Source organism: Pseudoliparis swirei, chromosome 21 (genome assembly GCF_029220125.1).
Source record: "Pseudoliparis swirei isolate HS2019 ecotype Mariana Trench chromosome 21, NWPU_hadal_v1, whole genome shotgun sequence".
Taxonomy (NCBI): Eukaryota; Metazoa; Chordata; class Actinopteri; order Perciformes; family Liparidae; genus Pseudoliparis; species Pseudoliparis swirei.
Genome location: NC_079408.1, coordinates 18,133,915 through 18,146,987, shown reverse-complemented (window position 1 = coordinate 18,146,987; position 13,073 = coordinate 18,133,915). Strand labels below are relative to the sequence as shown.

The 13,073-nt window shown below is 47.0% G+C and overlaps 1 protein-coding gene across 1 annotated transcript in view; it reads right to left on the bottom strand.

Moving 5' to 3' along the window:
• LOC130212182 (EH domain-binding protein 1-like protein 1) overlaps positions 1-12,819 on the bottom strand; it is a 32,242-nt gene extending 19,423 nt beyond the window's left edge. The window contains exons 1-14 of the mRNA XM_056443320.1: positions 12,752-12,819; positions 12,495-12,552; positions 11,923-12,018; positions 11,794-11,847; positions 11,531-11,709; positions 11,318-11,457; positions 10,516-10,578; positions 10,130-10,312; positions 7,733-7,909; positions 7,268-7,471; positions 7,048-7,176; positions 3,999-4,205; positions 3,803-3,856; positions 3,637-3,724 (exon numbers count right to left, since the gene is read on the bottom strand). Of these exons, the coding sequence (XP_056299295.1) occupies positions 3,637-3,724; positions 3,803-3,856; positions 3,999-4,205; positions 7,048-7,176; positions 7,268-7,471; positions 7,733-7,909; positions 10,130-10,312; positions 10,516-10,578; positions 11,318-11,457; positions 11,531-11,709; positions 11,794-11,847; positions 11,923-12,018; positions 12,495-12,552; positions 12,752-12,819 (1,700 nt within the window). The remainder of the gene's footprint in view (positions 1-3,636; positions 3,725-3,802; positions 3,857-3,998; positions 4,206-7,047; positions 7,177-7,267; positions 7,472-7,732; positions 7,910-10,129; positions 10,313-10,515; positions 10,579-11,317; positions 11,458-11,530; positions 11,710-11,793; positions 11,848-11,922; positions 12,019-12,494; positions 12,553-12,751) is intronic.
• Positions 12,820-13,073: the final 254 nt, after the last annotated feature.

Here is a 13,073-nt window from a genome sequence, read left to right as displayed (position 1 = left end):
TACGAAACAAATGCTTCTTTTATCAGCAATTGTTTCTTCCAAAGAGAACCGCTGTCCCACACAAGATGTTCAAACCCAGTCACTGCTCCAACAGAAGCCAACCCTGGAATACTGCACATTCTGGGACATATAGGTAAAAGACGTGCCATATTTGGCTCACATTTCAAAGCAGACGGGAATCCAGGAATACTTGCAGACCTGGAGCAGGACGGTATTAAGTCCACCATTTTTGAGATTCCTGTACAACCCTCATAAAGAGAACTGTAACTCAAATTTAGGAGTAAAGGAAATCTGCTGCTGGGTAACTTCTGAGGCAATAATCTCATATCTGACCAAGCTGTAATGTTTGACTGATGTAAAGATGGCATGCCAGGAATCTTGGAACATTGTGGGCAGCTTGATTGTAATGTAATAATCATACTTGGAATGCCTACTGTTGCTCCAATCTGAATTTCTGGCGGTACAGTGGCTGGTGAATGAGAGATAGCACTCAATGTTGTACATGATGGACCAAGTTCCATCTCAGATAAGTACAAGCACATTTCTTCTCCACTGTCTTCAGAGCTTGGTAGCACAGGTTCCTGTGTAATGCTCCAATCTCTTTCACACAAAGGTCTCTTATCCATGGACCAAGCCTCTGGTTCACTTCTCCCTTCCTCCGCACAATGTTGTGGGTCAAAACCATGCCCACCAACGTTTGTTGTGGAAGATGATGTAAAAACCACATCAACTTCTTTTCCTTGTTGAGATAAATTGCCTGTTGGGTCTTGCTGCGCTGAGAGAAACCCAAACGAATCCATTCTTGAAGAGACTTGCCCTGGGGCGTTCATGGTGCATATGGGTTTGTGATCCATAGTGGCTATTGGAACAGCAGGGCTTATTTTAGTATTTTTTTTTAGGTTCTTCCGCTGTGAGATTTTTGCAATGGCCCATTCTCCAGATGGAGCAGCCATGCTCTCTTTTCTGAAGGAATAAAGTTTGATGTCAGGAAAAATGTTTCATTGATTGGCATCGAAAGAGTTACATGTTGGAACAGGGATTTTAACTGATAGAGTAACAAGCTACACTTACCCCAAATCCACAGTTACAGCTTCTTTTTTATGGGCCACTCCTGCCCCATCTATCGGTTTTGTGTCAGAGGTTGTAGCAATTTGAGGCAGCACCGGTACCTGTAGGGGTCTGGGAGTGTGCTGGGGATTGGTAGGAGTAAGGGGCTGAATGTGTTGAGCGGGCTCTGCTTGGGGTGTTGAATGTCCTAACTGAATGGACATCATGGACAAGTGACTTCCTGGTTTAACCAAAGGCTCGTTGACTGGAGCAGAGGTATAATCTTGACCATCCGGGTTTAGCTTAGGTGCCAGAGTGAAGGGAGGAAGTGTTCGCTGAAAGCTCGGCAGTGTCCTCTCTGGCCTCGATTCTGTGAGATTCATCTGTGACTTTGGCATCTCAAAATATGTGAGCCCTTGGGCTACAGGCTTTCTTGGGCTTAGGGACATAATTGAGGCCATACTCTCAGGTCTGAGGGACAAACACATGAAGATCAGAGTTATGACGCCACGATAAACGTCTCCACCGCAGCAATGCAGTCCATATCCAGGCCATAATCGCAGAATTCAACTGAACAGCACACAAGCAAATGAGCAACGGGACATTGAACTAAAGATGAGATTCAAACCAGAGTCACCAACCAAACAAACATTGTGGAGATAAATCATGGAATGAATCCCCAGGTCTTGCCAAGCAGCCGCAGCCTTATAAATAATACACATCACATGACATGACTGGGCACTTGTTCAAGATGACTTTGACTTGATGCAAAGCATATTTGTGATGATCCCATACTCTAAGCAGCTGAACAAGCAGCTGAACAAGCAGCGCATCTTTGCAGTGCTGGACCATTGCCACACGTCATGAGCCTCACAGGATGCTAGACGTTGGGTACCACCAGAACTTTTATATATCAAAATGATATATTTCCCTTTTGTCGAGAGACATGCGACCCATTACCAATATATTTGAATGGTAGGGCTGGACCCGAATGCTATTCTGTTGAATGTTTGTTGGGTTCGTTTGGTTTTCAATGTTGATATTCTGACATACGCTTATTTATTATATACATTTACCCCTCACATTACAAACATGCATAAAACACACCAAACCTTTTGGAAAATGCTTCTTATTCAACAACAAAAAGACAAACAACAATACTGTAGAACAACCCTACAAATAAATGACTTTAAATAAACCCAGACACAGTGGCTCTGGATCGAGTCGACCAAAGCTCTAGAGACCAGCTTGTCCACCTTTAACCCTAACTTGAGTAAAGTTCTCTATTTAATCTGACAGAGTTCTGCATTGAACCGAGAACTCTTTCAAACATTCCCAGGAACACTTTGAAGCCATACGCATGGTGAGTGTGTTTAGAAGCATCTGAAAGCAGGTACCTCTGTGCCTTCATGCTGTGTGGCGCCGGTGGAGACGGGTCTCTGCTAAAGCTGCATGGAGGGGTTTGGAGGATGGCTACGGGTATAAAGTAAACCCCAAAACCAGCGCTAGCCGTGACACGTCCAGCGAGAACGTAGCAGGACGGACATTCCTATGGACTCCTCTGTTTTTCTAAATATCAAATGCAAATCTACAATGTCCAGTCCACTAACTTTTAAAATAATATTTAGTTCCAGTCAGTCGCTCATTTACTTTGGCTTCCCCATGTTGCACTGGCCAGGTAACAAAGAACCAACATTTGAGCTTGTGTACTACAACCGGTATATATCCGTTATAGAAATCGGCAAATCAAAGCAATGATCTGGAAACGGCAGAGTGGAACCAGCAACCCTTCCACAGTCCAGGGAGTTGTTTGAGTCCATGGTCACACAGCGAGTTGCTTTACGCGTTAATCTGTCCAAAGTGTTCTGTGCAGGTCTTCAATGTTTCACCAACAACTGCTGAGTCAGGATCAGTCGAGTCTAACCTCACCTGAGCCCGGCTTTACTGTGTGGCTACGTAGAACCACACAAGCCAGCCTTTAAATACATGGGATCACTTTTGTCAACATAACAGACTGCATGTCTGTGAAACTAAATATATAAAAACATTATACATTAAATAATGAAATGCTGAAGTAAATAAATAGTACACACGTTATGTAATGTAAAATGATAAATTCTCTCCATAAATAAATAAATCACAAATGAAATGAGACATTAAATATATAAATGTAAAATGTATTATGTTCACTTATGTTGTAACTTTAATGTATTCATGTTGTTGTTGTTGTTGTTGTTGCTTGTTCGTCCTACATTTCTTTTGCTCAATCATTTTGTGAAGCATTTTTTAATTTGAAAAGTTATTTGTAATTGAATCTGAAATTTGACAAATTAAGGTCCACACACACGCTTATTTTAACCCTTTCAACCCATCACATGTTCTTCATTGGTGAGTAGAGGTCTCTAAGCTCCGCCCCCGGATGAGTTTCCTCAGCTGTTATGAGTGAACTACTCTCTTAATCCATCCAACACCACACACTGATGCCATGACCAGCATATCTGGGGCGGGATTAGTCTTTAGAGCCATGCCAACCAAATAATATTGTTTCACACACAGCCGATGAAGAGGAAAGCGTTGGTCTGAACTCACGCTGCCGATGCCTTCACCACCTCGGTTCCAAAGCGAGCGTCTCTTTCCCGCTCTGGCCTCCGGCCGGCCGGCGCTCTGGGGTCAGGGTCTGAACGGCATGAAGCCACACGGTTAGCCACGGCGCCTCAGGGGTCACTCACTCTACTGGTGGTGTGTTCACGCTCACTTGTGGTACTCTGGTGGTCCTCTTCGCTCAGCGTGCTCAGCTGTCTCTTGAATTCTGAAAGGAAGGACGAGCGGTGAAGAGATTATACACGAGACGAGCCTGACGTTCACATGGAGCTGCTATGATGAAAACCACCAGCAGGGGGAGCCGTGTGCTCGTATCGTGGCTGCCTAGTCACTCCTGGTTGATTCTGTACCTGCATCCTGGTCACTGTGGAAGGTTGTGGCGATTTGGGATACGTGAGGCTGAGTGCGAGGAGGAAGAGGAGGAGGCCCAAAGAGCACCAGGTCAGAAGAAGAACTTAAAGGAGAAGGTGAGAGGGTCTCTACTGGAGGGGCCTGGGCTCTCCAGGAAGGAACGAATCCAGACCCTCCAGGGGGGGTCTGCTTCAGAGAGGATGAAGCTGAGGGAGGGGAAACAGAGGGATGACGAGGAAACAGAGGGATGATGGGGAAACAGAGGGATGACGAGGAAACAGAGGGATGATGGGGAAACAGAGGGGGGGGACAGAGGGATGATGGGAAACAGAGGGATGACGAGGAAACAGGGATGACGAGAAAACAGAGGGATGATGGGGAAACAGAGGGATGATGAGGAAACAGAGGGGGGGGGAACAGAGGGATGATGGGGAAACAGAGGGATGATGGGGAAACAGAGGGATGACGAGAAAACAGAGGGATGATGGGGAAACAGAGGGATGACGAGGAAACAGAGGGATGATGGGGAAACAGAGGGGGGGAACAGAGGGATGATGGGAAACAGAGGGATGATGGGGAAACAGAGGGGGGGAACAGAGGGATGATGGGAAACAGAGGGATGACGGGGAAACAGAGGGATGACGGTTAGGAGGAGAGAGGAGGGAAGTGAAGGAGGAATATCAATGACATGTGCTTTCCAGAATCAGTCCATCAGGTATTTCTCCAGTGTTAGTTCTGCATGTTTGTGAAGCTCCGCCCACTTGTCACAGTGAATCCACTGGTACAGCCGGTCCCGTGTCGTTATGTGATATTTATGAAACCTACAGGATGTCTCTATCCTAATATAAACAGACTTAAATCAGTTTAACTTACAATGCATCAGAGTCTTAATAATAATATAGTATTATTATACGTCATAATAGCTGGTCAGTGACTGACGTGTGTTGTGTTTAAGTATCATAGGGTGTTATACTTCCCATAGTTGTAAAGCATAGTGTTATAATCTGTGATTAAATGCATTCTGATGTTTTTATTGTGAGGTCTGCATCAGACCTCCAGCTGGTTGAACCCTCTAAGTGATTGTTGTTGTTGTTGTTGTCTCTTAGTGAAACAACAAGCACTAACCCCATGCACCACACACAAGGACCAGCACACACACTTCAGCATGATTATTGTTATGAATACGGTTGTTATTTCGATGAGCCGTGGCATCAGAACATCCAACGCCTGTTACACGACGTCCAGCAGAGGAAGGACGGCTTGAGAACAGAACGTCTCGACTGAACCAGCTGGTCACCGTGCAGCTGACACACAGGAAGACACCGTGGTCTAGGGGACTGTGTGCTGAGGGATCCATTCAGAGCTCCGGGAGCATTTGTGGCAGACAGTGACCTCATAACCTCATGACCTCATAACATCATAACCTCATAACCTCAAAACCTCATGACCTCATAACCTCATAACATCATAACCTCAGTACCTCATAACATCATAACCTCATAACATCAGTACCTCATAACATCATAACCTCATAACATCATAACATCATAACCTCATAACATCATAACCTCATAACATCATAACCTCAGTACCTCATAACATCATAACCTCATAACCTCATAACCTCATAACATCATAACCTCATAACATCATAACCTCATAACATCATAACCTCATAACATCATAACTGTTACACCCAGACCCTCTGGGTAGTTCTGTGTTCACTGTCTGTTTCTGTTGTGTTGTCTGTCACTCACCTTGTCTCTCGTTTCAGACTCCTCCCTCCTTGTGTGCCGCCCTCCTGTGATTGCAGACCCCGCCCTCATTGTTTCCACCTGTGCCTCATTCCCCTTTGTATTTAGTCTGTGTCGACCTCTTGTCTGTGTCGGTTCGTCTCTACATGTTGCCCAGTAAAAGATGTTACTTTTTCCTGAATTCTGACTTCCTCATTTCCGCAATTGAGTCCTACGTTCCGTGGCGCCCCGTCAAGTCGTGATAATAACCTCATAACATCAAAACATCATAACATCATAACATCATAACCTCATAACATCATAACCTCATAACATCAAAACCTCAGTACCTCATAACCTCATAACATCATAACCTCATAACATCATAACATCATAACCTCATAACATCATAACCTCATAACCTCATAACATCATAACCTCATAACATCATAACCTCATAACATCAAAACCTCATAACATCATAACCTCATAACATCATAACCTCATAACATCATAACATCATAACCTCATAACCTCAGTACCTCATAAACTCATAACCTCATAACTTCAGTACCTCATTACCTCATAACTTCAGTACCTCATAGCCTCAATACCTCATGATCTCATAACCTCATAACTTCAGTACCTCATAGCCCAACGTCTCAACATCTCCAGCTACCGTCTGCACCAACACTGTCGGTCTCAATAAATAAACAGAACTCTTTCCTCTGAAGGCTGAGTGTAAAGTGTCTTTGAATACCTTAGAAAGCGATATATAAATTAAATGCATTATTATTATTATTACATACACCACCGTTCAAAAGTTTGGAGTCACGTAGACATGTCCTTATTGTTCAAAGCACTGTTTCTTCAATGAAGATACATTAAATGAATCATAAACTCTCTACATGTTAATGTGTAGATGACTATTCTCTGGTGTTAATGAAGTCTCTACAGAGGTGTGTAGAGGCCCATCTCCAGTGTTCTAGTGGTACATTGTGTTATCGCCTTAGAAGACTAACGGAGGGGTAGAAAACCCTTTAAACCCTTGCGATGTGAGCGCAGCTGAAAACAGTTATGCTGGTGAAGCTATAAAACTGGCCTTCCTTTGAGCAACAAGAACAACATTAATATTTACAATAAAAATCATTATTTATAACGTCATCCATGTCTTGACTAGATTTTATATTCATTTAATAAATAAAAGTGAGTTTTCATGGAAAGCACCAGATAGTCTGGTGAGCCCAAACCTTTGAACGCTACATTGAAGCCACACACACACACACACACAGCCGAGCGGCTGCAGCTCCGTTACATGGCGTCTCTGTGTGCGGCGCTGCCGCTCCGGGCTCGTTGGCCGAGAGGCGCAGAAACTTAGGGGAGCAGGCGGGCTGCAAGAGAGGCGCCTGACATTTAGGAGGCCTCCATTCACTCTGCCACGAAGCTGGGAAAAGATAGGGGCGGAGGGAGGAAGATGGAGTAAATGCATAGCCACAGGTGTGTGAACCGGCCTCCGACAGGCTCCGCCCCTGTACCTGTCTCGGGGGCAGACGGCAGGCTGCTGGGCCTGGTGAGGGCGGAGCTCAGCTCCCCCCCCGCGGAGGAGAGGCGAGCTTTGGGCTGTCTGGAAGCAGCAGGCGGTGGAGGTAAAGGAGGGATGGAGCTGGGAGGAGCTGAAGAGGAGGAGGAGGAGGAGGAGGAGGAAGGGGCAAAAGAAGGGAAGCCCTGTGCTCTCCGGGCTGAGAGAGGAAGACGAAGAGATTTAAAGAAAAGTAGAGATGAAGAAATGGAAGAACAGAAGCATGCTGGGACTAACGCTGCCTCAGTGTCATTTAAAAAAGCCGAATTATAAAGAGCCACAATTTGAACAGGCTGTGATCTAGAAGAAGATTTATTTATTATATATAATAATAAATGTAAAGTTTATGACAAAGAACGTTCACTTAAAGACACAAAGGCAAAGACAAAAGGCCAAAGGAGGTTCTGGAAACACACAATACCTGTTTGTGAGCTATCAGAGAAAGAGGGAGTGTGGAGAGATGGATCGGAGGGGGAGGAGGAGGAGAGGGAGGAGGAGGAGAGGGAGGAGGAGGCTTTGAAAGGGGTGAAGGTCGCAAAAGCCTCTAGGCCCTCAGCTGGAGAGAAGTCACCGTGGAGGCTGTGAGGCCTTCGAGGAGCTGAAAGGGTACGAAGAAAAGACAGGAGAGGACGGACAGGAAGTGGAGAGGGAAAGAGAGAAGAGAGAAGAGAGAGGAGAGGTCAGAGGAGAGGAGAGAGGAGAGGAGAAAGAGGAGAGGAGAGAAGAGGAGGGAGGAGAGTGGAGAGGAAAGAGGAGAGGAGAGAGGAGAGGAGAGAGAGGAGAGAGGAGAGAGGAGAGGAGAGGAGAGAGGAGAGGAGAGAGAGGAGGAGAGGCGAGAGGAGAGAGGAGAGGAGAAGAGAGGAGAGAGAGGAGAGGAGAGAGGAGAGGAGAGGAGGAGAGGAGAGAGGAGAGGAGAGAGGAGAGAGAGAGGAGAGAGGAGAGGAGAGGAGAGAGGAGAGGAGAGAGGAGAGGAGAGGAGAGAGGAGGAGGAGAGAGGAGAGGAGAGAGAGGAGGGAGGAGAGAAGAAAGGAGAGAGGAGAGACAGAACAATGGTGAGTGGACCTAGGAGCCTAACCTCTTCAAACATATTCCTGCATAATCTGTGGCCGTAGGGTCCAGATCTAGTTCTGTGTTTATAGTCTGAAGCTGATTGGTCGAGGAGGAGGAGCGTTCTGATTGGCCGGTGGACGTTGAGTGTGGAGACAAACACACTGAACAACTGAGCTCTTTATAAGCTGTTGTCTCTACTCTCTCAACCTGTTTCTCCACATCTCAAGTTGCTGATTGGCCGGTAGACAATGAACAGGAAGAGGAAGAGGAAGAGGAAGGATACAATGATTCTGAGCCTGTGTAAGGCAGAGAGATTCAAAAGGAGGGCATATCCATTAATAATGTAATGTTACATAACTGCAGTGTCATGCTGAGCCTCTCCTCCAACAGCCTCATAATAAATGAACAACATCATATCTTTGGGTTTTGAGTTCTGGGCCTAATCCGGTCAGTGGCGGTGCATCCATAGGGGGCACTAGGGCGCCGCCCCTTTTAAAATGTTGAGATGAAAAAAAAGAAGAAGAAGAAGAAAAAAAATACATCCTGTCAAAAAACATTATATGCCAAATCATTTAAATAGTAAATAAACCGTGTTGACGCGCTAAATGTGTGTGGGAGACCGTCAGCCTGTCAACAACCACTTAAGTTAAATGTGACATAAATAATATATCGCCACTCATCCTCACGGAGAGAAGCCCCGCCCCATTTTCGGGACACCGGCCCAATGTGTGTGTGCGGCAGCGAGCAAACATTTCAAAGTCGTTTCGGCAAGGACGGCTTCTCATTGGCGGATGAAACCTGAATCTTGGGGCACAAAAATGTGCGCCCTGGCCAATGACATCGTTTCTTACTTCACGTGACTGGACTATTCGGCAGATCAGAGACCGATATGTTCCCTCAGCCAGAGAGCTCCACGGAGCTACGGGAGCAGGTAGCTAACGGAGCTGTCAGCTGGAGGCTCAGTGAGTAATGCTGTTTAGTTTCCCCTGTCTGTTGTTCCAAAGTCCTGGGACTGAAACTCTCTGGACTACAACGGGGGGAGGGATCTAAAGAGCTGCAGACAAGTGGAAAGCATGAATCTTAACGCAGTTATCTAGCTAACAGCATGAAGCTAACGAGCTAACATCATGAAGCTAACTCGCTAACAGCATGAAGCTAACGAGCTAACAGCATGAAGCTAACCCTGTTTGCAGAGCAGAGCAGCAGAAGGAGACCGAACTGGCATCGAAACACAACGAAGAAGTTCTGAAAAACAGACACATTCCCTCCAGAATAATGGAAACAGGCTGGTTACAGACATGATTGACTTTAACCAGAGAGTTATGGAGAAGTTTGACCACTTTAAAGAGAGGAGCTACTTGTCTTTACAGTAGTGGCTCTGCTCTGTCACCCAATGTAACATGTGATCTCTTTCTGACTCTATTCTGCTCTGAACCTCTTTCATGTGAGGGTGAAACTCTTATTTTGCAAACCTCTGAAACTCAACCCAATGTTCCTTAAAGCTGCTCTGAACCTCTCATGCCCAAAGTTACAGTGTGTTTAGTTGTTATTGGACCGTGTTGAGCACGCTGTGTTCTTGAAATAAAGCTTTGTTTTTTATAATATTCTACTCAAAACCTCTTTTCTTCTCATTGTTGAGTGATATTTAAACTGCGCCCCCCCCAAAAAAATGTCACCAGCCGCCACTGAATCCGGTGTGAATTAGACAATATCATGGCTAAATAATCTGACCCGCAAAGTGAAAACAGAGCATCTCGAGGACCGATACCTGAGCCGGCACCGGGCTGGAAGATTTTGGGAAGCGCAGGAGGGTGAGCGCGCGTAAAGGCCGGCAACGTGTAGGCGTAGGGGGAGGGCCGAGCATGCTGGGTAATGCTCGGCGGCCGTGTGCACGAGGAGGATGGAACGGGGGTGTCTGGGGGGTCAGGCGGGGCCGAGGTGGCGTCCATCTCTGAGGTGAAGACGAGCAGGATGGAAAGACAGAGAGGAAGATGGGGAGAGAGGGAAAGAATGAAAAGGAGAGAAGGATGCGAGGAGGAGAACAGAATGAAGAGGTGAAGAGGTGAACGTGGGGACGTGGGGAAGTCAAAGGGAAGAGGAAAGAGGAAAGAGGTGGACTGAGAGGTGTCTGTCATGAGGAGCTCCAGACGTTACCTGTGGGGCCGGCCTTCAGGACAGGCCTCCAGGCCACGTCCTGCACTCTGAGGAGAGAGGAGGCTAGGAGAGAGAACAAGGAAGCAGAAGGAGAAGCAGCTTGAGAAGCACTTCCTGAGTCACAGGAAGGAGGAAGTCCCCAGTGAGACCTGGAGTGCAGCTGAAGATCACAGCGTCACAACAATAATGTGTAGAAGACCGCTGGTGGGACGAGGGGACAAGAGATATGAATATATGTATTTATGAAGAACATGTGGAGGAAAACATGTCAGGATAATCTTTCTAAATTCCTTTAAACAAAAAAAAGGTAAAAAGAAAAAGATTGTCAGGATGATTTTCTGGTAAATCTTAAATGTTATAATTGTCTTATTATTGCCAAATAGTCTTATTACTGCCTAATAGTCTTATTATTGACATTTTTATGACAATTGCTCATATCCTGTAATCCTAAATAAGTATATTGATTATTTTTGAACAACGGTTAAATGTTATTTCACAAGTTTCAAAAGGTGCCCCAATGTATTGGTGGTCCCTGGTGGTCCCTGGTGGCCCCTGGTGGTCCCTAGTGGCCCCTGATGGTCCATGGTGGTCCCTGGTGGTCCCTGGTGGTGAGGTCACCAGGCTGGACTGTGTTTGACTTTCTGTTCTCCAACTCAGAGATTCACTTCTTCAGTTTCCTTCAGCGCAGATCAATAGTTTAGCCGCATAACCTTCATAGCTTTAATCAGGGCCGTCAGTATGAGGACGGAGTAGCTCCGTCACGCCTCAGTGAGTGTGGTGCATTCAACCCGGCGAGCCTCACCAGTAACATGAGCAGCCGGTCCACAGCTGGCCTTCCTCTCCTCGGCCCCCTCCTCGTCGCTGTCCATGAAGTCGTTCAGGTTCCCGATGTCGCTCTGCTTCATGCTCAGCAGGCTGGCCAGACTCTGCATGTCCTCGTCTCTGCGGAGGAAGAGGAGTCTGAGAGGAGGGCGGTGGAGGCGGTGGGCCTGCCGCCGGCCTGATGGAGACCTACGTGGCCTTGCCCTCTTTGAGGAAGACGCAGGACAGGTTGAGGGTCAGCGTGGCCTCCACCACCTTGACGGACAGCGGCTTGAGCTTCAGCGTGACGTCGTACTGGGCCGGCGTGGCGCTGGCGAACTTCTTCATGTTAACGTCGGCCGACGCCAGCACCTTCCTGCGCCCCTTGGTCTCCTGGGCAACGGCACCAACGGAGGTTGAGACACAGAGAACAATCCTCCTGCCAGAGAAGACATCGCTGTCCCAGTAAAAACTCACATTCTCTATGACGAAGGTCCAGTCTTTGTCCTCGAACTCCTCGGCAGTGGGCTCCTGTTGACCGACAGACAGGTTAGCCTGAGCGTGTCCACCTGTTGTCCATCTCAGGTGGTGCTCCTCAGCTCCTACCTTGAAGAGCGTGACGGTGATGTCCAGGCTCTCTGGAACCTGCCACAGCACCAGGCCCCGGTAGGGGTTGGTGATCCCCGGCTGCCAGCTGTGGAGCTGACGGACACATCCAATCACACACGCGTGTTTGGACTTTAAGCACAAGACGACCAGCTTGAGGTCTTTAACGGTTAACTTGAGAAATGAAACTAACCCTAACAACTATTTGGTAGTTTGAGCAGTAGATTGTGGTTTGGCTTCCAAAAGGTACGTGACGTACGGATCAGGTCAGAGTTGACATGAACAACGGTCTCCTGGGTGAAAGTCTCGGGCTTTTGACCCATACATCCACCCTGACCACCTCACGGGGCAGACTTTGATGTGATAGGCCAACGGCAAAAAACTAATAGGAGTTCACTCCAAATGTAATTGACGATGCAGTTTTGTTTACTGGAAACATCATTTTATACAGACTAACAGACTATTCTTCCTCTTGGAATCGTCAAAATCCAGATTCCAAGTCTCCCTAGTTCCCTCCCGAGGTCTGTGGAGACAGCGGGCCCCAACGAGTCTCATCTCATCGTCTCTGTTACCTTCGTGCTGTGACGTCGGCTTCTCCGGATCCACGACACCCTCAGTTTGTCCGGTTGCCTGGACAACGGAGCACAAACAACTTCTCGTTAGTTTCCAGTGTTTCTTCCATCGCTAGCTTCTCCACACCAGAGTGTACCACACAGAGGACTCACACACCAGAGTGTACCACACAGAGGACTCACACACCAGAGTGTACCACACAGAGGACTCACACACCTGAGTGTACCACACAGAGGACTCACACACCAGAGTGTACCACACAGAGGACTCACACACCAGCAGACAGAAAGCAAACTTATGAGTAAAAGCATGTTTCAGGTCCATTCTGAGTTTGACTGGTAAATAATGTTCCATAGTGAAGAACCAACGTTAGTAGATCCCATCAGCAAAGTCAACGTACAGACACGAATGGTTGCGATAAACGCAAATTTCCGCGCGTTTGTCGTGAATTGCGCTTTGCAAATATTCGCCTCCATCACCTCCATCCACTCTCATCCGCTTTGTCCGGGGTCGGGTCGCGGGGGCAGCAGACCCAGCAGGCTGATCCAGAATATTCACCTCAAGTTTCAATATTTCAA